The 26,573-nt window shown below is 35.4% G+C and overlaps 1 protein-coding gene across 50 annotated transcripts in view; it reads right to left on the bottom strand.

Annotated features, from left to right (window-relative positions):
- HDAC9 (histone deacetylase 9) overlaps positions 1-26,573 on the bottom strand; it is a 709,012-nt gene that overhangs the window by 157,003 nt on the left and 525,436 nt on the right. For 38 of the 50 annotated variants that reach the window (XM_031666006.1, XM_031666005.1, XM_031665979.1 and 35 more), the window contains 2 exons: positions 7,770-7,901; positions 2,529-2,644 (listed from right to left, as the gene is read on the bottom strand). In XM_031666006.1, the coding sequence (XP_031521866.1) occupies positions 2,529-2,644; positions 7,770-7,901 (248 nt within the window). The remainder of the gene's footprint in view (positions 1-2,528; positions 2,645-7,769; positions 7,902-26,573) is intronic. The other 12 variants (XM_031666015.1, XM_031666016.1, XM_031666004.1 and 9 more) reach the window with 1 other exon arrangement.

Below are 26,573 nucleotides of genomic sequence, written 5' to 3'. Positions count from 1 at the left end.
TGGTAACTATCAAATCATGTTTTCCCCCTTCTTCCTTTCTGAAAGGTAATCATCATGCTAAATTTTGTGTTCCTCACTCTCTTGCCTCTTAAAAATATACTATTATGACGTATTATCAAACAAAGTACTGTATTACCGTTTCTGAACCTAGTAAAATGCTCCCTTGTTGTAAGTGGTCTTCTGAAACATTGCAATGACAATGCATTTCTCGGAACCAAACGTGCTGCTGAATGTAGTCTAGTGTGTTGTTTTCATTTTTCAATGGCACAAAATCCATTCAGGGACTGATTAGAACCCAGATCCTTTGGTGTTTTTGTAATTACTAAGAATTACATTCTTCATACTGAGAGATAATGACAATCTAAAGTGTTTTGAAAAAAAAAAATTGTAAACAAGTTGTTCTTTTCCTGGAAATTTACTAAATAGTTGCAGAGAATGGACCAATATCCAAGTATAACTGCACTAACAAAAAGATGCTATCTACAACTAATAATCCAATAACTCTACTTATGTCTCTGGTTACAAATATAAACAAAGTATTTATTCCATCTGCTATCATGTTTTTGAAAGGATAATGAAAAAGAGAAAGAGGGGTAACAGGACAGTAAGTAAGAAATAGATGTGGGACTGCAGACCATGTAGAGGCCAGAATTACTATTCTTTAAATAGCTGAAAATGGTCATAAACGACAGCATCTAGATATTTTGCTCATGTTCCTTGGAAACTTATTTGAGGGAAATTTTTGAAATCTAGAAGGAAGATATATTCCCTTGGGGAGGGGCCGGTTTCTTTGCTTTGTGCAGACTCCCAATGTGCGAACTACAAATGTGGGGCCATGATAAGTTCACAGCTTGAGGTTATGTGATCTGGGCTACAAATCTACACAAGGACTAGCTTGTTGTTAAGACTTCTGAGAGAGAGGATCTGCCCTCTGCTCTGCTCCACTCAGACAGCCCAGGGCAGGGGGTTCGGGGCGGGCGGGGGTGCGGACAGAGCAGTCAGAGGGACAGTCAACTCACCAATGTAACATAGATATGGGCCTCTGGGGTGTCGGCTTAGTATTTGCAGGGTCTCCTATTAGATTATCCTCCTTGGTTGGTACTAGGCTTTATCTTCTGTCTCTTGAGTTTCTGAGGCCCTGAAAACCAAAGCTCAAAACTCAAGTGTGCAAATGTGCCTAGAGCAAAACTGACTTTACTGGCTTCAGTCCTTTGCTCATCAGAGACAACTTCTGGATTTCTGCCTTCACTTATATTCTGACCTGATAATTTCATAACTTATAAATAATTTATTATATATGTGTGTGTTTGTGTTTGTGTGTACATATGAAATTACACAGCAACAGCTGTACAGAGACATTTCTATCAGTCAAAATAACTATTTAAAATCAACTGGGCTGCCTCAGGAGACAGTGAAGTGAGCTCCCTATAAGCAGAAGCATTCTAACAGAGGCTGGATAATCACATGGCAGAAAAGCTATGGAGATGATCCAAGAATAAGAGACTTGACCAGTCCCTTTCTGTCTCAAGGTACCATGACTCTATAAAATATAAAGAAAGAAGCATGTTATATATCAGAAGTTAACACACCAGCTCTCCTTGTACAGAGCAATGCACAGTGAAGAAGGCATAATAACAGAAACAAAAATAAGGCTTTCAGTCAATTGTTGATGACTTCAAAACAGGTGATTTCATGAGTGGCTATTTTCAGACTCTTGCCTTTGATAGCCAAATACAGAAACTACATAGACAAATTCTTGATGACTTTTATGTGAGCTTTCCTCTTAGTCTTGTATCATTGGTTACACTAAATCATGTGTTACATTAAACTAGTATCCTTTAATATGTCATTCTTCAAACATAGAGTTCATATCTTGCCCATGTTTATATCCCTACTGTGAGGCAAAATGATTTGAATATAGCAGGTGCCCAAAACATGTTTGCTCAGTGAAGCTTTACACCCTTCAACTATCATACTGCAATGATTTTTCATCACTTTTCAGTTCAAATGGATAAAATCCACCTCGCTAGGTTCTTCTTCTGAGAGGCCTGTAGGAGTTGGTTTTACTTACTGATGTGTCTACTCACATCGGCATAACCAATAACCAAGCAGAGGGACTAGTAAGTGACATAATTGTCAGGCAGTGTGCACTGAGGATCACTAAAAATGTTTGACTGAGGATTACATTTCAATATTCTTCAAGCTGGACTGCCTTCCAAACATCTCTGGTTGTCTGATTTATAAATAAGATCAAGTTTACTGAATTCTACACATTAAAAAAATCTGTAAGAAAAAATTGATATTTATGTCAGCTAATAAACATCAATTCATTTCTTATAGGTTTATAATATTTACATTAGTTAGTAAATACCAATTTTTTTCAATTGGCTTACAATATGTGGAACTGAGTAAACTTCAATTCATAAATATCATTTGGATATTAAAGGCCAACTCAGAAATATCACTTTGTATTAGGTAGCTAATCAGAAATTCAATTTTTAAAAGAAACAAAATAAAAAGGGTCTTACCTCAGCATGAGGGGTAGGGGGCAAAACTGAAGTCTCATTTTCAGTAACACTTCCAGTTGGCCCGTTGTTTGGTGAACTGGGACCAGAGCCTGGAGAACTGCTACTGACTGAGGATTCTGAAAAATATTGTGAAGTACAAATGTATTCATGAGGAACATACATTGATGAACTTTAGTTAGTGCAACATGTAACACTGGGCATGTTATTTTCCCCCGATGTAAATGCAAGCACTATTTCATGAAATAGAAAGAACTAAAAATTTCTGAAGTATCTCTGAATTTTCATACCACTTATTCTCCCTTTGTTTTCATGGCAAAACATACAACATAGTATTCAACAGTTTCTAAATAAGTAAAGATATCCAGTTAGAGAGGGTCACAGGAGCTTTGAATGAGAAAAAAAAAAGAAGGTAATCTTTTCTTACTTGCTCTTATGCTATTGTAGAAAATAACAGTAATGAAGACAATAAACTTGTGAACATCAAAAGACAGGTCGTTAACACATGAGGTCCAGACCCATTCTAATAGGTCTGAAAAAAATTGTTCAAATGCTGTGCTGTAAATTGATTTTTATTTAATATATTAAGGCTATACCTTATTATACTGTATACTAGTTAAAGTTATATGAAGAAAATACAATAGAATGTAAAATCTCAACATTGGACTGATGACCTTGTACAACACCATCTGACTTTAACTCTACTCAACTTATTTTCCAGGAGATGAGAAGTTGCCTAAATTTAACATGTAGATTTTTAAATACCAATATAACAAGAAATTCCTTTTAGCAAAAGTCAGGCAACAACAAGACAGATTCTTTATTTAACTCACCCTTTCCTTTCCTTCGGATTCAAAATTCACATGTACCTCAAGTTATGCAGAAACTAATGCATTTGTTAAAACATTTAATTGAAAATATAAATTTCCATTTCCTAGAAATATAGCTAGGGAAGTCATCTTATCAAGTTTTGGCAAATTATTTATTCAGCTCTAATTAATTCCCTACCACCTTCTACAGTTCACTCATTTCAAAATTTTCCTAATTGCCTCATCATTACATCTTGTCAACCCAACGCTGCACAAATGATCTTGCTTTTCAGAGACAGGACTTTTGATATGATTTCCACCAGCATCTTTTCTTTCTACTCATGATTATGTTACCTACATTCTGTTTTCCCATTTTAAACATAAGGCTTCCTCTCTAATGTTCACACATTTAGTCTTACCCATGATCCCATCCCCTTAAAAAAGTCCTAAAAGGATTAGTTAGGTGGAATCTTCACGCCCTCCTCCTACACTGGAATTGCCCCTCTAGTCTGACGGCGTGCTAGTAATTCTTGAGAAGTGGTGTGCTCTCACAATGTCCACTTACTTCTTCAAGCCCTGGCAATATAGCTTACCCACTATAACTGCAACTATTCTCTCAAATGCCACCACACTTGAAGGCCTCTGAGAAAACATTCCTTTCCATATCCTTTCTACAGTGGCATTCTCTACATCCATGTTTGTCTTTCCAACTCTTTGACTTTTCTTCCTCCTACCAATTCCTAAATTCATACATTCACCTAAGTTTGCGGCTTTATCTCTTTTCTATTTCCCTTGTCAAAATCACTCAATATCATGATTTCATATGTCATTTTGGGGCAGAATTATCTCAGGAAAGTCATATTTCTTGCCTTTAACTCATAAATTCCAGCCTAAATTCCTCTGAAAGCTGAACATTTCAAGCTCCCCTACATATGTGTAAAACTCAATGTATACATTTTAATATTAACTGTTTCCTGCATATCTCTATTGTTTCATCACCCTAGAGTCATCCTTACTCTCTCTTTACTGCAAATATAATTAGTTACTAGGCCCTTTTAATGATATCTTTACACTATCTCTCCATCTATATATGACTACAATCATTTCAGTTTAAGGCTTTGTTATTCTGTCATGAACTATAGCAAAAGTCTGCTAATATTTCTGAGTCACTACAGTAGTCTCTCAAACCTTTCTTTCAGACTCTTGCAAAAGGATCATACAGAGATAACTCACACCATGTCCCTCTGCTCCAAAATGGAGTCTAATATTATTTCCCACCATTGCCCTTTCTATACTCTACATTCAGTCAAATTAAATCACCTCTTCTCCTTTAATGCCAAATACTTTTCCAGTTCATGCTTTTGTATCCTTTCTTTCCATTTCATTGCAGGCCTAATCCCACCTATAAGGTCAAAGCCTGGCTCATATAACATATGTCCCTCAGAGAAAGGGAACTCCCAGTTTCCAGGCAATATTTTCTTACCCTCTCTCAGAACACCTATAACTTTCAACTTGTATTATAATTATAACTCTACTCAGAAAGGCAGTGCCACTGGAAAGAATGTGAGGTTAGTATAAGAATTCTAATCCTGCCATTTATTTACTGTGAGATTTGAGCAAATTATTAGTATCATAAAATACTTAAACACATTTTGCTCACTGCCTTTCTGTCTACATATCTTGTTTGCATTTTGATTAATCTTTTTTATCATCACCTCTTGTTTTCCTTTAACAAAGAAAATGCAGAAATTAAAAATTCTATAGGAACTTCTTTTTCTCAACTCCTAACTCTTGTCTTTACAATATGACTAATTTTTTGTTAATGTCTCATTTCCATATCATTTCCATTTCCATATTTTTTAAAAACTACTTTTTTAAACATTCTGTCTTACCAATTTTAAATTATAATATTTATACTATTTTATGATATTAAGACTGAAGTATTTCCTTATGTAGAAATCACTGTGATAAGTATTAGAGTTCAAGGCAGCAACTGCTGTACCAGAGGATTCTATGACATGACACTGGATGGGATCTGGGAGATGGCAGCAACTGATTTTCTGATATCTCTGATCTCAGTGCATGATATTGGAACTGGAGCTTGAAGAAGGGTAGCCAATGAAATAAGGATGCTGGAGTGGGGAGAATGGAAGAGAAGGCATTGCAGGCACAGGGAGAGTCAATTTTAACATTTGAAAAGAACAGAACTTTTTGTAGAGGGCAGAAAATACTTGAATTTGAAAAAAAAAAAACATGGCAAGTGGGTTCCCATGTCAATGAGGTGGAATGAGTTTGAAAATAGCTTACACCTGAATCTATGAAATGGAGAAGAGAGAAAAGATATAGAGGTAAGAGGATAACAGCAACAGCAACTGAACTGCTATGATGTTATGATAGTCTCTGACAAGATACTAAAAATATCTTAAGTATTAAGATCCAAACAGATCTCATCCAAATTAGATGAAAGTTGGCAGAGCAATGGGAAGGAGTACAGGTGAAGACAGCTGTGTGTCAGCCGTCTGGAGCCTCTAAAGACATTTCGAGTAAGTGTGGTATACTAGTTAAAAATATCTACCAAAGCATCCACAAGTCCACTCATCAGAAATGCCTGTCTAATAAATGTACAAGTCTGTCTTCCAATACTTATTGTTTCCTGAGATAAAAGGGCGAGTGCTTAATCTCACAAAATTAAGAAGAGAAATATATTTTAAATTTAAGGAAATCTGAGTAAAACTCTGGTAAATCATAATCCTTATAAATAAGAACCAATCATTGCTGAGATAGGTATTGAGCTAAATGCCACTGCAATTTGGTATGGAAGAAAAAGTGACTGTGTAGAAAAAGCTATGATCAAGAAAACAGACTACAGGAAAACAGAAAAGCACATTGGGATAAATAAATATCACTTCAGACATTAAGACTATGAAGCAAAATAAAATAGCATTATATTCAGTTTTTTCTTTTCTAGAAGTTTTTTTCTTAGAGGGGGCCTACTTTCTGTAGTTAGAAAAACCACCTATCTACATTTATATCAGACAGCTGATAGGTTTATAATTCTTCACATTCATTAAAACAAATTCACTCCCCAACTGCCCACCTCCAACAAATATCTCTATTAGAAAAATCTAAGATTTTTATTTACTTACATACAATAGTATTTCCTGGGAAAAAAGTCTGTAACTCCAAACTTAGAATTCAATTCATCTAAATCAGTGATTATATTTAATGTTGGAAAATACATATAAACTCTAGTAAAATAATTGTATTTATTATTCACTGATTTAATATTTCTTATCCCAAGGAAATATTTTCCATTGAAATCACTAACACTTTTCTTCAGATAAGCATATAAAGGTGTCCAGATTGTATAGGAGACTAAATATTTTTTCCCAAAATTGTCGACCAAACTTTTAAGTTGCATTAGAACGTAAATACATGTTTCTACCTCCACTTCCACAGTCTTCCTCTATATTGCCTTCCTGTAGACACTGTCATGGCCAAAAGAGATATATAGAAAATGAAGAATTTTTAAAAACTTACTAAAAATAAGATCTGATCTTGGAGAACTAATACTAACTGCCCATATTGGTATAAGCACAGTTTTCCTTGAGAATGGGGGAAAAAAAAAAGTGGTTGCAAATTACCACTTCTTTCTTCATGCAACCAAAGGAAACAACTAGATACAGTGCATGGCGCTAAGTGGGTACTCAAAAACAGTAGTAAGCAGTAGTATTTTGGCTAGTGATTTTTGGTTCTTACAGCCTTAGGTCTTTCATTTCAAACCAGGTACAAGTGGAACCAGGGGTGTTGTAAGACCTCAGGTTGAATTTCCTAACCCCTCTACTAAAACAGGCAGCTAAAAAAATAACTTCTATTTGAGACCTGTGAAAATGACAGTTTCTTCCCCTTCATAAAAAGCAATATATCCCCCTCCTGCCATAAGTCCCACTTCACTAGTAAACACATAAAGTCATTTATGAGTTCTGTAAATTTGTTGAAAAGTCAAGGTTTTGCTGTTCCACATAGTTTAATTTTCCCAGATGTACTTTGTACATTCATGTCTGAGTACAGGGGAAAGTGTTCTTCTTGGACCTCCCTCTGCTCATTTCTGATCAAATTTCATTAAAAATTATATTCTTCTGGTTGGCATTCCCAAAATGGCCTGCCTGTTTCTGAAAAGAATAAGGTGAGGTTTGGTGTTCCCTAGTTATGCCTTGATTGACACATAGTTCTGTTTTTTCATTCATTTCCTGTTTAACACAGTTGGTGAATGCATAGCAAGGTTTATTGAACTACTTGTGAGTTTTCAATATAATTTCCTTTCAAGAAATATTTCTCCTCAAAATAACTTTTAATATACAGCAGGTATATTTATTCTAAACTATTTTTTCATTCCTACTCCCAGCATTCATATATCTGCCCAATCCTCAATTACCTGTCACCTCAAACATTCGCTTCTTGAATGAAGTGACAACATTTCCATCCTTCCGCCTGAGTAAGGGGCTGCTTCTCCTCTCTGCCACTTTCTGTTTTAACCTGGACCGCACCTTCAAGTTGGGCTCAGAGGCTGGGGATTGAGACAAAAAAAATAGATAAAAATTAAAAAAATAGAGAGCCAACTGCTCCTGTGTTAAAAAAAAAAAAAAAAGTCTCACCCTTTTCTTGGTCCATTCTCATTCTCAAATGAAAAACTCAAGCACATAAATGAGGCATTGACTCTATATTAATGAAACAGGCAAATGTTGCAATTATTTTTATGAAATGTGTGAAAGTTTTTTAACTTCTCTAAATATGAAAGTAAAAAGTAAACAAAAATATAAATTTTCTACTTATTTTATCTAGCAGATTTGGGATTGTTAATGGGACGTTTAATTACTAATTGTGTTTGGGTCACAGTAAGATTTATTATACTTCATTGTCAGGCCTTTTAATTCTCTCAAGGGTGAAACTTAATATCCACTAAAACAGTAACTTAATATGATTTTAGAGACTCTGACCTGGCTTGCGGTAATAAGAAGACACCTCTGCAGCATATAATTTATGTCTAATTCTGACTCCTGGAATATTTCTTTGTCAGTAGTTTCTAACCTAAAACCTGGGGAAAACATACTCTGTGTAATGACACCAAACCAACTAGAATCAATGCAAATAAGACATTCTATACATTCAGTATACTATCAGCTGGAAAGAAAAGGTGGCTAAGTCTTCGAATTGAAGGTTCTGAGTTAGGTTATATATTCCATAATACAAATGCACATTATTCACATGTATGTTACCATTTATTTTGTATTCTAAACAGTGAAGCTTATTATAGAGCTTCACTATTTTAAAAATACCACTTATTTTAAAATAATTATACTTTAGAAGAATGGAAACATTGGATTGTATCTCTGTGTGGCAGAAGTGGATGATGATGATGGTGGTGGTAGTAGTGATGGTGGTGATGGTGGTGGTGATGATCATCATGAAAAGGATATTTCTGATAACAATTAACATTTATATAGTCTTTTCTATGCTCCAGTACTATTCTAAATGTTTTATCAATATCAACTTGTTTAACCATAAAAACATCTAGAAAGCCTATGCCTATTTATAATTTGATTAGATCAATGAGGAAACCAAAACACAGAGAGAGGGTATCTTGCCCAAGGTTACAGAGGTAAAAAGGGATGAAGCCAGGCTCTGTACCCAGAAAGTCTGGCATAAGTCTATTCTAAATACTGAAAATGTTGCTGCTCCAGCTTTCCTTATGTATCATCATCATAAAAATTATAAAACAGTTTTTCCCAAACCACCACTAATCATCTAGAGGAGATACAATGTTATAATGTAGCTAGATTTTATCAGTGAAAATATTTTTGAAGGAATTTATATTTTTGCCAGACTGCAAGGGATATCAAAAGTAGAACTTACAATTCTTCTCCACTTTTTTTTTTTTGTTTTAGTCTTCAAATATCTATAGTTTTTGCTTTAAGCTTGGACGGAGAACTCTTGCATTATACGTTTTCTTGGAATTGGCTTGGTGAAATAGGAACTTAACAATGAAGTTCAGATACAAAAAAATAAAGCTAGCTACTTTTTTGTGTTGTAAACCTGATTTTATGCCTGAAAATACTGAAAACATAACAAAATCAAAAGCCTGAAAATGCTGTAAAAGCAGGGTGTCAAAAGGTGGGGCAGAGATCAGGGGTGAACACAAGCTCAAAGTGATAGAGATCTGAAATATATCACTTGCTGGGACTCCCACACGGAGGCAAACCAACCAACTAATTTGGGAAAGGATTAGGATTCTTGCCAGACCTTTCAGTAGTGGCAACATACTTTACCTTAGTGTAGGAATCTATCTCAGTTTCTAACTCCCAACTTACCCAGGAATAAAGTGAGATACTGGGACTGTATTAATGTACTTAGATATGTTTCCATGTACACATTTATTTTTAAATTCCTTTAAAAATATTTATCTTGCCTCTGAAAAGTTATAGATAATAAATATATTTATCTAAAACCTAGAAAGGAAAAATAAAGAACCATGAATCCCTAGGTGCTAACTACATTGGTATCCTCTGTAGCCTTGCTAATAATCATAGGAAATCACAGATTCTCAAAACTTAGATGGAGATATGATTTTATAATGAAACCTGATGGATTCAATGCTGCAAATTGGCAGTCTATAGGGAGTAAATCAATTGATCACTTCCTAAGGCAGTGGGTGGACTAGAAAAGACCATGCATTTTCAGTGAGGGAAGGGAATTCAGTCTGCATGGGACCACTTTCCCGCTATGAAATTTGCAGTGAGATTCTAGTGCTTTCTAAGCCTGATTCGTCACTTGTGAAACATAGCTTAATGCCTTTCCAATTAGATACCTAAGAATAACCGTGAAGATCTGGGTGAATGTAGAAGGGAAGGGTTTATGAAACATATTATTGGTACTATTTCTGAAGGCTAGTTATACAGCTAAGAGGGGCTGATCCAGAACTGGGCCCCAAATCTCCTGAGTCTCAGTCTTGTACTCCTCTCTCTCCTAATATATTGCATTAGCAGCGGCTGAGTATATCTGCAATCAAGATAAAAATGTGCTGACAGATTGGAAAAATAGCATATGCCATTTAAACATTCTAAACGAAACCTAGAATTTTCCAAGATTTTCAGAAAGAAATGATTTTTAAGGTCAGCAGATAGCTTTCTCTCCTGTTTGTATACTTGAGAATTGGCCAGATATTCAGCTCTCAGATTTCTTTCAATGGTCAACATACAAAAGTAAACACCAGAAGAGGAATGAGAACTGGATTTTAGTCTTGTATCTACCACTTAATAAAATCAGTAACCTTGAATAATTCATAGTCTTGCTGAACATCAGTTCATTCACACAGACCAACTAAGATGATACCTTCATTGTGCCTGGAGTCAAATAGATGCCTGGATGATTACTTTATATCATTAAACCTCAATTTCTCATGTTAAAATGGGGTGTTGAAGGGATTTTCTTCATTTTTCCCCCCAACAGATTCAATTTTCCTTCCTTCTCTGAGCCCATGGCGGCTGAATACTGGGGCTGCAACACTCTAGTTCTCCACTGGTTGGATTTCACTTTGGCTTAATCCACTGGCAGGACAGGCTGGTGGCCAAAGAATTAAGGAGGAGGGAGAGGCCAGGCTGTCCTACAGTCTCCCTGTCACAATGCTGCATCACTGGCCATGGCTATGTCTCTTCCTGACTTCATCTCCCTCTGGAAGTCCCTATTCCATGGCTCCAGCTCTCCAGCACTCCAGGAACAATTTCCTTCCCTCTCTTCTTTGTGGGAATGATCTCCCACTGTTGCTATTTTCTGGGTACCCCCACTTCCCTAGGCAGTTCATTTAACCTTATTCACTTCCTTGTTAAGTACTCCCTTCATAAAAGTCTATGACCCATACTGCAAAGATCTGTTCCCTGCCAGGATCCTGATTAATATAGTCCTACATATCATTTTTGTTTTTCTTTGAGATGGAGTCTTGCTCTGTCGCCCAGGCTGGAGTGTAGTGATGCAATCTTAGCTCACTGCAACCTCCGCCTCCTGGGTTCCAGTGATTCACCTGCTTCAGTCTCCCAGGTAGCTGGGATTATGGGCATGTGCCACCATGCCTGGCTAATTTTGTATTTTTTAGTAGAGACAGGGTTTCACCATGTTGGCCAGGATGGTCTTGAACTCCTGACCTCAGGTGATCCGCTCGCCTCGGTCTCCCAAAGTGCTGGGATTATAGGTGTGAGCCACCGCACTCAGCCAGTCCTACATATCTTGCAGCTACCATTGGATCAAATGAAATAATGTCTAGTAGAGAACAGGCCAGTGGTTCACAACCAGGGAAGATTTCTCCTCCAGGGGACATTTGGCAATATCTGGAGACATTTTTGGCTGTCAGTATGGAGAGCTACAGGCATCTGGTATGGGTACAGGCCAGGGGTACTGCCAAACATCCTACAAAGCACAGGACAGCATCCCATGACAAAGTATTAGCTTTACCCAAATGTTAATAGTGCCAAGTATGAGAAACCCTGAGACAGGCAATCAATCAATGGCAGCTGTTAATAATTGTACTGCTCTGGGATGATTAAAGAAAATAATATCTGTCAGAGATTCTCAAAGAAGCTGGAGAAGGGCAAGGGAAGAAAAGAAAAGAGAGATTATTAGAAACTGAGAGTACTGTATGTAGCTTGAATATATTAAATATTTCAATAAATTTTATACTTGGAAGTTGATTTTAAAATGTTTCCAATAGCACTAATATTTCTAAAAATAATAATATGAGGCAACTTTTATCATTAGTTGATGGAGTTATGCAAAAAGGCATAATTCTCAGTTTTAGAAAGGATAACATTTTAGGCATTGTGATTATCTGAGGACATAAGGTTTTGAAAATAAGGAATCTCTGACATACTGTAAAGCACAACATCGATTTATGTTCACAAAATATATAATATACAACTTCTCTAAAGAACGCCCCTATTTAATGTTTCTAGCAAAACCTTCTGCCTATATTTCAGGTTTTGGATCATGAGAGATATTGAAATCTCAGTAGTGAGGGTGAGAGATGAGATGATAGATAACTATCATTTAGTACTGGCAATGCTCTATAAAACTCACTCCTAACATTTCAGAAGCCCACACACCAAAGCTCAGCATGATATATACCCAAGCAGAAGAATTAATGGCCTAGTGTGCTGACTTGGTTTGCAGTTAGAGTTAATTCTATTTTTAATACTCTGGTCTCCCCAAAGGCTGAAGATTTCCATGCCAGTGACTTACTAATGGGATGCAAATCCTCAGAGCCCAGAAAAAGATCACTAGCTGGGGAGAGGTTCTGCTTGTATATGAATGTATTTCATGCCTAGTTGCACTAATTGCCTTTCCATTTTTACCCCATACCCATCATTCTCTACATCTCAATTAATCATAGAAACAGAAGGCAAGCTTTTTAGTGTGTGTGCTCGTCTGAATACATTTGTCTGCTGAGATGAAAACTTTGTATAAAAATTGACTATCATTACCTAAGTGAAAAGAATCAATAGTAAAATAAACAGAACAGACAAAACACCTTTTTCTCTTCTCACCTAAAAGAAAAAATCCTCAATAAAAGGAAACAGAAAATATCTAAAGAATGCCTCATGAACTAAAGGTATTTCAAATCTTTATTCTCATACTAGTCTCCATGGTATTCAATAAACAGGGTGGCAGGTATGAGAATAAAACATGGGAGAGGAATAGTAAACCTAGGTGGCGGAAGCAAAGTTTAAAAAATTAGGATTCCAAGATACAGTGAGTGACACTGCCCAGACTTGCCATTTTAGTAAGAGATTGATATGTGTGACTGTGTACATAAGTGTGGGGTGTGATTTTTGTACATACATGCATGCAGACAGGTACACAAACTATCTTGTGTAGAAGCACAAAGGACTCTGACACAAATAGACCAGACCTCTCATTCCAATGCTTTTTTTAATTTTTTTTATTTTTTTATTTCCCTGAGATGGAGTCTTGCTCTGTCGCCCATGCTGGAGTACAATGGCGTGATCTTGGCTCACTGTAACCTACGCCTCCTCCTAGGTTCAGGCAATTCTCCTGCCTCAGCCTACCGAGTAGCTGGGATTACAGGGGGCGTGCCACCATACCCGGCTAATTTTTTTTTTTTTTTTTTTGAGACAGAGTCTCGCTCTGCCGCCCAGGCTGGAGTGCAGTGGCCCAATCTCGGCTCACTGCAAGCTCCACCTCCGGTTCACGCCATTCTCCTGCCTCAGCCTCCCAAGTGGCTGGAATTACAGGCGTCCGCCACCACGCCCGGCTAATTTTTTGTGTTTTTAGTGGAGACAGGGTTTCACCATGTTGGCCAGGCTGGTCTGGAGCTCCTGACCTTGTAATACTCCCACTTTGGCCTCCCAAAGTGCTGGGATTACAGGCGTGAGCCACTGTGTCCAGCCGCCAATGCTAACTATTTGATGTACTAACTGTAACCCCAGATGAGTGGTTTCATCTCTGTGAATCATTTTATCATCTATAAAAGAATGGTAACAATGCCTACCATAAATACTGTTTCTTGGCTCACCTGGTTGTCTGTTATAAAAAAAAGTTGTTCAATACATAGATGTTGAAAGAATGTTTCATGAAGTGCACATATAAGATGAAGGAAGTTATGTTAAAATTAAACAAAATAAAAAATAACTAGGGAGAGAGATGGCTGCAATTGGTACACTCCTTTGCCTAGCCGAATGTTTGAAAACACCATAACAATAACAATAACCCTTTTCTGAACTTTCACTCAGTATACTTAAAATAACTTTTGGTTAATAATTGACTTCACATATTTTTCTCACTTTTTAATTTGCCTGCTTATAAATTGTATTCTACTTAGTTCTAAGTCTTAACTCTATCATCACTTAAGAAGGACTACCTACTCTGTGCATTTTGCCTCTGTTCACTTTTTTTTTTTTTCTTCAGAGACCAGGTCTCACTCTGTCACCCAGGCCTCACTCTGTCACCCAGGCTGGAGTGCAGTGGCATGATTCCAGCTCACTGCAGCCTCAAATTCCTGAGCTCAAGAGATCCTCCTACCTCAGCTTCCTGGGTAGCTGGGATCACAGGCATGTGACACCAAACCTGGCTAATTTTTGTATTTTTTTATAGAGGTTTTAACCAGCCACATTGTCCGAGCTGGTCTCCAATTCCTGGGCTCAAGAGCTCTGCTTGACTTGACCTCCCAAAGTGCTGGGATTACAGATGTGAGTCACTGTACCCGGCCTCTGTTCACTCTTAATCCTAGGTTATGAATATTCTTTATGTCAATAATTTAGATTAAAAAATTTAAATACCACATAGCATGGTATATAGAAGTTCTTCATTCTTATTGAAAATTATCATAAGGAAAAAGGGAAAAGTTTCCATTGTGTTAATATTATTTATATTAATATTTTAACATAATATTTCATATATTAAGATGATTATCATTAACCAAGATTGAATACTAGATTAATAAATGTTTCTTTAGGCCGGGCGTGGTGGCTCACACCTGTAATCCCAGCACTTTGGGAGGCTAAGGTGGGCAGATCATGAGGTCAGGAGTTTGAGACCAGCCTGGCCAACATGGTGAAAACCCATCTCTACTAAAGATACCAAAAATTAGCCAGGTGTGGTGGCACGCCCCTGTAATACCAGCTACTTAGGAGGCTGAGGCAGGAGAATCGCTTGAACATGGGAGGCAGAGGTTGCAGTGAGCTGAGATCATTCCACTGTACTCCAGTCTGGGTGAAAGGGCGAGACTCTGTCTCTAAATAAAAAAATCAATGTTGTTTTAAATAAGGAATATTTGGGATATTCAACAATTCCATCTATAGTAAACATTTAGCTCTGTAATTATAGGTGAAGGTCAAATCTTCACCACCAGCTTCAGATCCCTTTCTGGCATTGTCTATTCTTCCCTGCAGCACTGGATATGTCAACTTCACACAGTTTCTCCCTCCCCTAGGTATCTCCTGCTATCTCCCCATCTCAAGGATCCCTTAGGAGCTGCCACATTTAAATGTTTTGTTACTTGGAACCAAATACTTATAATCTATCACCTATTCATTCACTCTGTGTCCTTTATGAAGATTAGATTTCCTGGCACAGTGTCTCCTCTAAGTCTCTCCTCTAACCCAGGCTGGCACTGTAGAAATCTAGAAACTGTTCAAATATGTAATCACTACAATTATGAAAGACACTTTGTGGACACAGTAGATCCTCCAGTCTAGTTAATCAGAATACACAGGTTACCCTAATTAAAAGTTTCATAATTATACAAAAGGTACATATTTTCAAAAGTACTATTCAGCATAGTACAATAAATAATACAACGTATGCCTCTTTTGGCTGGGATAAAATTAACCTTTAATGTTATGAACTAGATTTTATATATTTTGACACCAAGGAGCAAAATTTCTAATGTAACTATTTCTAATTATAACCAATTAATGGTATGTAATTCATACATAAAGTTTTCAAAAAATAATTTTGGGGAAATTTCTAGCTACACGCATGGTAATACATGAATGCAATTTCCTAAAGACATTATAATACTATTTATCTTTGAGAAATACTACTGCATCTATCCATTCTCTTATTGCACATTTTTGTCTATTTGTTAAGATAATTATTCTTTTTCAAAATCTATATTGGTAAATGTTACTCAATTTACAATATTATCTTTTGAAAAGTACTAATTTTATAATAAAATTTGTTGCTTGCTTCTGATTACGTAAGTCATATATATCTGAGATTTTTAAGAATGGGAAAATCTGTATATACTCTAAAATGTTCCCTTTGTGTTTTACGGGAAAAATTATTTGAAACTGAGAATCATTATACTTATGATTATATCCTATTTGTTCATTTAATAATATATTATGAGTCTTTTCCCAGGTAATTATATATTCCTTAAAATTATTGCATTTATTATGTTTTTCCCCAAGCAATTATATATTCTTTTAAAAATACATTATAAGGATACATTATATATTATATATCCACACATACATGTGAATACACAATATTTCATTTAATAAGACAATGTTGGACACTTGAGTGTACTACATTGTTGTGCTTTGAAAGACAGCACTGTTATGTACATCGTTGTGTGCATTTTGTGGGAAGTTGTAGTTCCTTCTATCAATGTAAATAGAAATTCTATTCTTAGGTTTATCACAGATGGAAACAACAATGATAACCTCTCTACATATAGAAAAAAAATGGTCATACATAGGAAAGAGAACTACCAAGTCCTTGGAGGCATCGCAGAGTAGTATGGGAAGACAGTATCGGGGCCGTAAGTAACAGGAGCATGGTCTAGAAGGGGAAAGGTGGGCATTTTTCCTTTAGCATCTAAAGCTCATGACAGTGCACTCAGTTCCCTCTAAGATCAGCACTACATGCTGAGACCTGTTTCCTCCTCAAGAGTGCCTGGCACTCAGCAGGCTCAGGTGAAACTCAGTAAAAGTTTACAGAGTGAATGAATGAATGCACAAATTTCTTATTTTTTTTTCCTGTTTGTTCCAGTATTTAAAAAAAAAAAAAAAAAAAAAAAAACAGTACCACTCAGTAGTAACACCGGATTTTAGAACTACCTTTAGTACTACTCATTACTGTTTTTTTAATACTAGGACAAACAGGAAAAAATAACTTTCTAAAATTTGTATGACATTTTAACAAATTATCATTTTTAACACAAAAATAATCAATGTGATTCAGTATAAAAATAAATTTTAATAGTAGGTTATAAAATTCTAATTACGTTCTAGTTAAAATTAAAACCTACTATTTAATTAGTTCTATTGTTTAATTACATTCGATTAACAGCTATTGAATAATAATATTGAGAACCAAGGTTGCAAGTTTCATGCAGACTGGAAAGCTGTGTAGCCATATTTCCATTGTTCAGGTACCTATACAGTGCCTACTACATGGAATAAACCCTTTAGCTATTTATTCAAACAAGGAATCAAGGAAAGGAAAAGGGGCATGTTAAGTGCTGAGGCAACTCCCCAAGAGAAAAGACAGAGCCTTTTTCTCCTAGGTACTCATGGTCTCAAGAATGAATAATATACTAACTGGGATCAGTGCCATGTGATAGATATAAGCAGAGTGTTGTGGCTGAAAGGCAGAAATTGATTTGCTTTGAAAGAGGATCCTCCGGGGCTCAGTGAGATGTTGACAGGTAAAGGTGGGAGAAGTGCAGTTCTATGCAGAGGAAATAACCACGTCCAATGGCACAGTGCCCACAAATTCAAAGAATGGAGATTAAATATGCTGGTGAGGGAAGGAATACTACATAAAAAATAAAACTTCAAAGATAAATATCAAGCACATTTTAGCTAATCTGTGAGACACTCATAGAGGTTATTCAACATGTATCTTCAAATTCCCTCTCCCTTCCGTCTCCTTCTCAGAATGTAGACATGCTCAAATATTTCCCATTCAAATAAAAATAAGCCCCCAAAGACATAGATCTTATTAGCTACTTCCTGTGATTGCACTTTCATAGTCAAGTTAAAGAACTAGCCTATACTTGCCACTACCACTTCCTAACCTCAAAACACTGCAGTATGGCTCCAGCCCTCGATGCTTAGCAGAAATATAATGTAATCATTGATTTTGTGTCTATTTCCAGTACTTAGCAAGAACATAGGCTCAATGGGTCTCCATAAACAGTTACTGAATGAATAATACATCCCTGCATACATCCAAGCATGAAGGAAACTTACATTAAAAGGCTGAATTTCAAATATTGTTGAGAAGAGAACTAGATGAACCTCAACTACCCTAATTTCTAAGAATTTCTTGATGCTGAATGTTATGGCAAGAGGTCTTATAGATCATATGTGGAATGCAGAAGGAATTTCTCTTTTCTGGCAAGCATCACAAATACTACATTTTGGAGTCAAGGAAATCCATATCTCATACAGGCCAGAATGCCTTCATATGCTAACTCCTTTATATGCTTTAATTTTTCAAATATATTTTATTTACCTGAGACAAATTTTAAAATCTATCTAGCATCATTTTGAATTATCATTTCAATAAATTGAACTAGATTATAAACCTGTTTCAGTCTTCAATCCAGTTTCTAAACAAATTTTATTTTCTACCTGAATCTCAAAGTTTTATTATAAAGTATACTTCTGAATTAGTATTTCACAAGTAATATGCTACTTTGAGGAAAATCTCAATTCATAGAGTATATATTTTTTCTTAAAAACAAGTCCTTTTCACTCTAAAATTCTGTATAATTATTCTGCTATGAATCTTTCTGTAATAAACTAATTCCAAAGTTTACATACATACACACACACACATATATATATAGAAACACAAAATACTGTACTAGATATATCTTTTATATACCATTTCAAATAGAAATGGCATGAAAAGTAATTCTATTGTGCATATAAAACATTTTAACGTCCCTCCTACCCAGACAGTTCATAAGACAGCTACACATGTACACATAGATGTGAACTAACTGCACGAGACAGTGGGGCCATTTTAGTAGGTGAGATCTATTTAGGGTGCAGCCCAGTGCTTGATAGGGACACACAGGGAAACAGCATGGAATTATTCACAGAAAACGTTATAGGTCAGGATTTCATGGTCCAGAAAAGTAATATCTATCCCTTGATAATATCCTGGGTGTCATCATAAACCTAAACTTTATTGTACTTATTCGTTCTCTCAGCATGAACCTCATCTTGTTACTCTCCTAAGAGTCTGGAGTTGTTTTCCAGTCTTGACTGTACCACTGTAACATCTGAGTAAAGTATTATTTAATGTCTCTGCACCTCGATTTTCTTGCCTGCAAATGTGGACAATCATAGCCATTCGTGACCTTAAAGAGTTCAGAAGTACTGAATGGAATACATTGACTACAATAATTTGAAATGCCATAGAATTGTCTTCTTCAAATATATTACTTTAGATTTTTTTCTCTGATGTTTATCTGAAAATTTTTAGCTGATTCCCATAAAATTGCAAAATCATCCTCTAGCAGGTCATTTCATTCCACAAGAATTAAAATAAAATAATATTTAAAAGACTATAACAACTATAAGATTTGCTAACATGAAAAATTTTGTTTCCTTGTTTTCTTCTGATTTACCCAGTTACAGTCATCCAGAAGCAGTTAGTCTCTTACCTCCAAAATGTTATTGCAAAGTAAATTCTTAAAAATTATTTAGCAAAATAACTTCTAGAATTTTAAATACCTAAATAAATGCATATTAGTTCCTATTTTAGTGCATATATTCATTTACTCATATAAGAGACATTTATTCTGTGACAATTACGAGCTCTCTGAAGATGCTGGGGATACAATAATAAATAGGCTATAGATATTGTCCTCAAAGATTTCTCAACTAAGTACAATGTAATTTTGATACAGAGATATATGCACAGAGATATGCCTGGGCATATTTGGGCATATACATTTGGCATAAAATATGAAGTGACTATTTGGGGTGGCCTGGTGGTTAGGAAGGTACCAGGTATAGCTTAACAGAGAGAAAATATATATCATCTGAGCATTCAAAGATGAGTATAAGCTATTCAAGAGGGCACTTTTTAAAAAAAAATTTACTTTTTATTATTATTATACTTTAAGTTCTAGGGTACATGTGCATAACGTGCAGGTTTGTTACATATGTATACTTGTGCCATGTTGCTGTGCTGCACCCATCAACTCGTCAGCACCCATCAACTCATCATTTACATCAGGTATAACTCCCAATGCAATCCCTCCCCCCTCCCCCCTCCCCATGATAGGCCCCGGTGTGTGATGTTCCCCTTCCCGAGTCCAAGCGATCTCATTGTTCAGTTCCCACCTATGAGTGAGAACATGTGGTGTTTGGTTTTCTGTTCTTGTGATAGTTTGCTAAGAATGATGGTTTCCAGCTGCATCCATATCCCTACAAAGGACACAAACTCATCCTTTTTATGGCTGCATAGTATTCCATGGTGTATATGTGCCACATTTTCTTAATCCAGTCTGTCACTGCTGGACATTTGGGTTGATTCCAAGTCTTTGCTATTGTGAATAGTGCACTTTAAGAAGAGTAAGGAGCATTTGGAAAACCAGATGCGAATGGCTTGTGTGAATGGGAAATGGAAAGATTTGTTCATGGGATTTCAATTTTTTCAGTACTGCTAGGGCAAAGGGGTATGAGGTCATGGAGTGGGGAAAGTTGAGAGGTCAGAGAGGGAATGAGGAGAGAGAGATCCTGCTTGCGATGGAGGAGCTTTAGCCTTGTACATAACAGAAGAGGCAGTAAATGGCTCTTTTAGAGGGTAGGAAGACTAGATTTAAACTTTAGAAATTCAAAGGATTGACTGGACAGGAGTATGATGGAATCAGTGGTTAATAACTGGAATGGAGACTGAACAAAGTAGGGAATGAACTATAATAGTAGGCATGATAAGAAAGGGAAGACTTACCAGCAAGCAATAACAGGAGTTAGTATCGGAAGAAATGAAGGGGAACTAGGAGCCTGGTGTGGTTCTGAGATTTCTGGACAGAACATGGTTCTATTTATTTCTTTAGGGAATCACATTGTCCAGCTTAATAAAGAGATGCACGCACATTTTTTAAGTGTCTAATTACTGTTACTAATAATTGTTATCTCTCGCAATATAATTTCAAGTCTTTAGGTGTAACTTCTAAGTCTATTCAACTCTTCACAGCCCCTCAGATACATTCAGGTACCATGGGTCGGTAGCATCACTGACAAGGGGTCAGCACTAACTTCTGGCCAACAGGAGACTGTCTTCTTCCCAGTTCAAATACCACCTTGCTTCTTGCTCTTTTCCTGTTTCAGAACCTTCCAAGTTACCTGGGCATCTGTTATTATTAATTTCACTTTGCAAGTTTTGATTTTATAACCTTTAGACAACCTTTATGGTTTTGGAAAGTTCTTGGTAATTCAATTCTACTTCAATAGCATTTATAACTTTACTGGACTATATCATAAATTTTCCTTATAATATATATTTATAAGGAAACACTATTACCTATTTTGAATGGATATAAAAGGAAAATTTTCACCTCTAGATCCATTCAGGCCTCCCTGAAATCCTTTTCTAGACAGATTATGAGTTACACACCTTCTATGTAGTCAACTTTCTCTGGATGACTGTCTGGATAAAGGCATCTCAAACAAATTTCACATAAAATGGTAAAGAGGTAGTAAGTCAAAGTATACTGTAGAAAACATCATCTTAACAAAAACTCTAAGCAGTTGGAGTAGGCACAATAATGCCCTACTCCAAAGATGTCCATGTTCTATTCCCCAGAATTTGTGAATATATCACATTAGGTGGTAATGGGAAATCAAAGTTACAGATGGATTTAAGGTTGCCAATCAACTGATTTAAAGAAGATTAACTTGGATTATCCAAGGGGTCCTTAAAAAATAAGGAACAGAGAGGCAGAGGAGTGTCAGTGCAATGCCATTTGGGAAGGGCTTGGTTGGTCCTAGTGGCCATGAGGATGGGAGGGCCCACAGCTACAGCTTGCAGGCAGCCTCTGGAAGCCAGAAGAAATAAGGAAAGGCATTCGCTCCCAGAGTCCCCAGAAGGGAACACGCCAGGGTGATACCTTGATTTAAGCCCAGTCAAAGCCATTTTGGACATCTGACCTCCAGCATTATAAAATAATAAATATAGATAGGTTTAGGCCAACTAAGTTTGTGGTAATTTGCTATAGCATCCACAGGAAAATAATACAGTAGTTGAATGAATTCCAAGATTGGTGCTATTTTGGAAGTCTGAATATTCTGAAATACTGGTTCTGACTAGATCAGATTTTACTGGGCTGTATTTTTAATGCATTATTTTTCGGTAATGTAGTAGGATATTAAAGAGTAGTATTAATGCTATATGATCACATAGCAAAAATGCCAGGACAACAATTTACTTAATACTTAGCATTTTGCCACATTTAATTTTCTATGGTAAAGGTTTTATTAATGTATTTGTTTATTTGCAGAAGATCCAAAAGAGAAAAAAAGACAAAAGGTATGACTTATTTCTTTTAAATCTTTCTGTAAAAGTTTTATAGGGTATAAATATATAAAGGATCATTTAATTTAACCATAAAATACTAAGAATACATTAAATGGCCAAGATAAGCAATTTCCAAAACTTGAGTGGAAATATTTCTCTTTTTTTGTTGCTGTTGTTTTATAGATTCCATTTGAGATATTATTAAGCCAAATACTAACTCTGTGATAGGCCTATTTCTAAGAACAACTTCATTTTTAGTTTAATGTAAGTAAAAGAGGAGGGGGAACAAGTTTAAACCTTTTAACTGCTTCAAAATAGTTAATGAAAATATTTTTTAATTTTATATATGACCTTTATAGTATGAGATACAATTCCAGTCTGTTACAACTTAATCAGCTGAATATAAAATGTAACCTTCCATCTGGTAAATCAATTTAACAGACATAATTGTGCCCCACCATAACTCAGTAAGACACTGAGGAAAACCATTGAAATGCTATTTCCTTTTCTTTAGAAGAGAATTATGTACAATTTCAGCATGCTTTGCATTTCTAAAAGTTAAAGTCAACAGGGAGGTATCATTCTCCTTTACTTGAGTTTCCCATGAGAAAATCAACAGCAAGTTTAAAGCTTGTGCTGTTATTCATGAAACACTCCATAATACTAACTTGGCTTTAACCAGAACATATTATTTGGCAGCTAAAACCTTTAATTAGAATTATGGTTTGAACAGATTTTCACTGAATTCAGATTCTGGAGGGGCTCAAAGAACACCACTATTTTTCTAACCAGTTTATTCTATTTCAGATGGTTTAAATGTTGTACTTATGATGGGTAGAAAAAATGTTGTACTTAAGATGGGTTGAAGAAAAAGAGAATGTTGCTCTGATTCACATTTTGTTGGCTTTAATTATGATTCACCATTTCTTAACAAGTACTAAGCATCAGACAAGAAGAGAAGGAGAGAGACTCCATTCAACAAATATTTACCAAGCACTTACTCTGTGCAAGGTTTACACTAGGCATTATGGAAGAAAAAAAATATATCTGAAAAGATGTTTCCTACTTTAAAAAAGAGAAAAAGTAGGTGGGGGAAAAGACATAATTTGGTGATAGAGTGGACAAAAGAACAGAGAAGACGACAGAGACAGAACTGAACCCAAAAGTCAAGTTTGCATGTTTGGGAGAGAGGCACTGGCAGAATTGAGAAACTCAGGAGTAGGAAGTCTTGAGTTGTGGAGGATTGAAAGGTCAACTTCCAAATCTGTTACATTTAAATAGTTACAAGATATCTTGGAAATGTTAGCCTGAAGTCTATGGAAGGGCTGAAGTTCAGAGATGTGGAGTTAGATCCCAAATATAAGAACTTAGAGGAAAAGAATGAAGGCAGTCCTGATCAACCTTTTCATTTTATAGATGAGAAAGCTGGGTTAAACCCTACCATCAGAAACGACTACTGGTTAGTATGAATAACAAGTATGATCAAAGTCTTTAAGAGGGTGACAATTCAAATAGAAAAGTTAAAACAACAGAAGAGACAATGCAGCTTTAGGAACCTCAGGTTTCACGAGCTTCATATTTAAAGGATGTGGTGGTGAAAATAGAGAGGTAAAGCAGATGAATGAAAGGGCAGCTCATGAGGTTAAAATTTTAAGGAGCATGGGTTGGACAATGGGGTCAAAAGTCACAGAGAAAAAGGAAGCCTGAGAAAAATGTACTGATTTCAGGATTTGGGAGTCCCTGGTATTGTTTCAGAACACTGATTTAGAAGAGACCAAAAGCTGAATCAGATGATACACATTTCTATAACATCATAACCTAGCATAATAACTACTTTAGAATAAATGCTCAATAAAAGTTATTCTAAACTCAATCATATAGGTAATGATAAAATAGGCTCACAGTTTGACAACAAAAGGAAAAAGAAAAAAATTATAGCCACAACACATAGCAGTAAATTTCAATGAATTTTCATTTCTTTCTAATTCATTGTTTAGGAGAGGGAGAGATTTTGAGTGTAAGCATTATAAAATTCAGAAGATGCTTACATTAGGGGTGGTTGAGAAAAATCTCTTAAAATCAGACTCTGAGCTCCTTGAAAGCAAAAATGTCCCTTAATCTACTCTATGTGCTCAGAGTGACCACAACTTCCAGCCCAGTGTTAAGTGCTGAGTAAAAATTTGCTCTCCTCCTTTTTCTTCTCTCCTGTCTCGTTTCCCAAAATTAAAAGAGACAACTTTGAAAACGACCTCCTTCTTTGGAACAGCTTGAATTAGAAGATTGCTATGAAGATTGCTAATGAAACTCTAAAAAAAAAATGACAAAACTAATAGACTGTTCTTCCCAATATATTCAGTCCCTTCTAATCTTTATTCTATGAAGTAACAGACTGACTGTATTCAGTCTATTATAAATATATCTATTATATTTATATATAAAGATATTTATATTATTAAGTCTTATAAAAATAATTATAATTACTTTATATATTTAATATATGTAATAATATTTAAATATATCTAATTATTAGGTATATTTATATATCTAATTATAAACATGTACAACTTCTTAGACTATACACTTTAATATAATTTCTTCCAACAAAATTTAAAAATTATTTCCTGCTAGTCAGCCTAAAGTTTCAAACTTTAACATCTAGTTTTAAAACTCAAAAACTTTCTATAAACATAAACTTCCTGATTTTTGTCTTTCACATTCTCCTCTTAGTATCTGCCCTTAAAAAAGACATGAGACCTTAACAGTCATGGTCTTTCTTCATGTGGCAGCTTCTCCATTCTCTTTCTGATTAAATATTTTCCTGTGGTCTCATGTCATTCATCTCTAGGATTTACTCAATACCACCTCTGGATTATCTAATTTATTTATTTTAAATGAGAGAAAGGAATTAAGATGTTTCCAATGCTTATCTATGAAATAGCCAACATTTTATTCCACTTCCTGCCTTCTGTATCACAGAGTTCTTCATCACTGAATTCTGTGTCTACTCATCTTCTTTTCCTACCCTGGAGTCCTCAGTGAGACTTCTCAGTTCTCTAATTCTCTAATATTAATATGCATATCCTCTGCCCTTCCCCATTCCCTCTCTATCTGACAGTCATCTTTCACTTCTAGAGGACTCATAACATCACTGTAATAACAATAAGTATATTAATTCTTAAAAAAGATAAATATTATCCTAGTAATAAATTCAAAGGGAAATGATTTTCTACATATGTATATGTAGTGGTAATGGCAAACACAATCGATGTGTCTTTAAAAAACATTTCATAAAAACTGGAGACATATTCTTTTTTTCTTATAACTGTACTACAAATGAATGATAATTTGTAATAGCCTCTATATGGAATATTTAAACACATATAACTAAAGTATGTCTATTATTTATGGGCCTATCTATCTTCCTTAAAAAATCTAGGAGATTTGAAAAATAGTATTTTCCTTTATAGAATTAGCAAATTAACACATTTTGGTACTACTATCACATTTACAATTTCTCAGAATTCTGTCAATAATCAGCAAATTCGTTCTGAAAGTTTGTTTATGACAAACATATTTGGAAAGCCCAACTTGAAATAGATTTTACTTTTGAAATAGTTTATTATTTGAAAAACTTGTTAAATATTTAGATGCAGGAAGAAAACATCAATCTTTGGTTTTAAATAATTTGTTTTCCATTGAAAATATCTCTCATCATTGTTTTTAAAAGAATATACCAAACATATGCTATTTCTAAAAGGATTTTGAACTTTATTCATCATTGGACTGAAGTTAACTTAGAAATGACACAACCTAAATTGTTATAAGTCACTACTTTTATTAGAATAGATGCAACATGGTATTTTAATTTTAGCAAAATTGCCATTTTCAATGATAATAGATATAACTTATTCTTGTTCAAAGAATAGGTGGTAAGGGTTAAGAGACTAGATTCTGAAATAAAACTCGCTGTCCTCAAACCTGGCATTGTACATACTGCCATAATAAAGAAAATGAGAACTGAGGAAAGTTAGTAAACCTCTCTGTGTTCTCTCATCTATGAAACTGGTGAGAAATAACAATATCTACTTCTAGGATTATTGTATGGCATTAATAAGATATAGGTAAGATGCCTAAAATGGATCTAGCACATAGTGACCAAAGTTATCTATTCTACTATATAAGTCTG

Source organism: Papio anubis, chromosome 4, assembly GCF_008728515.1.
Source record: "Papio anubis isolate 15944 chromosome 4, Panubis1.0, whole genome shotgun sequence".
Lineage (NCBI taxonomy): Eukaryota > Metazoa > Chordata > Mammalia > Primates > Cercopithecidae > Papio > Papio anubis.
The sequence above is the reverse complement of the archived record's forward strand: the minus strand, read 5'-3'. Positions and strand labels throughout refer to the sequence as shown.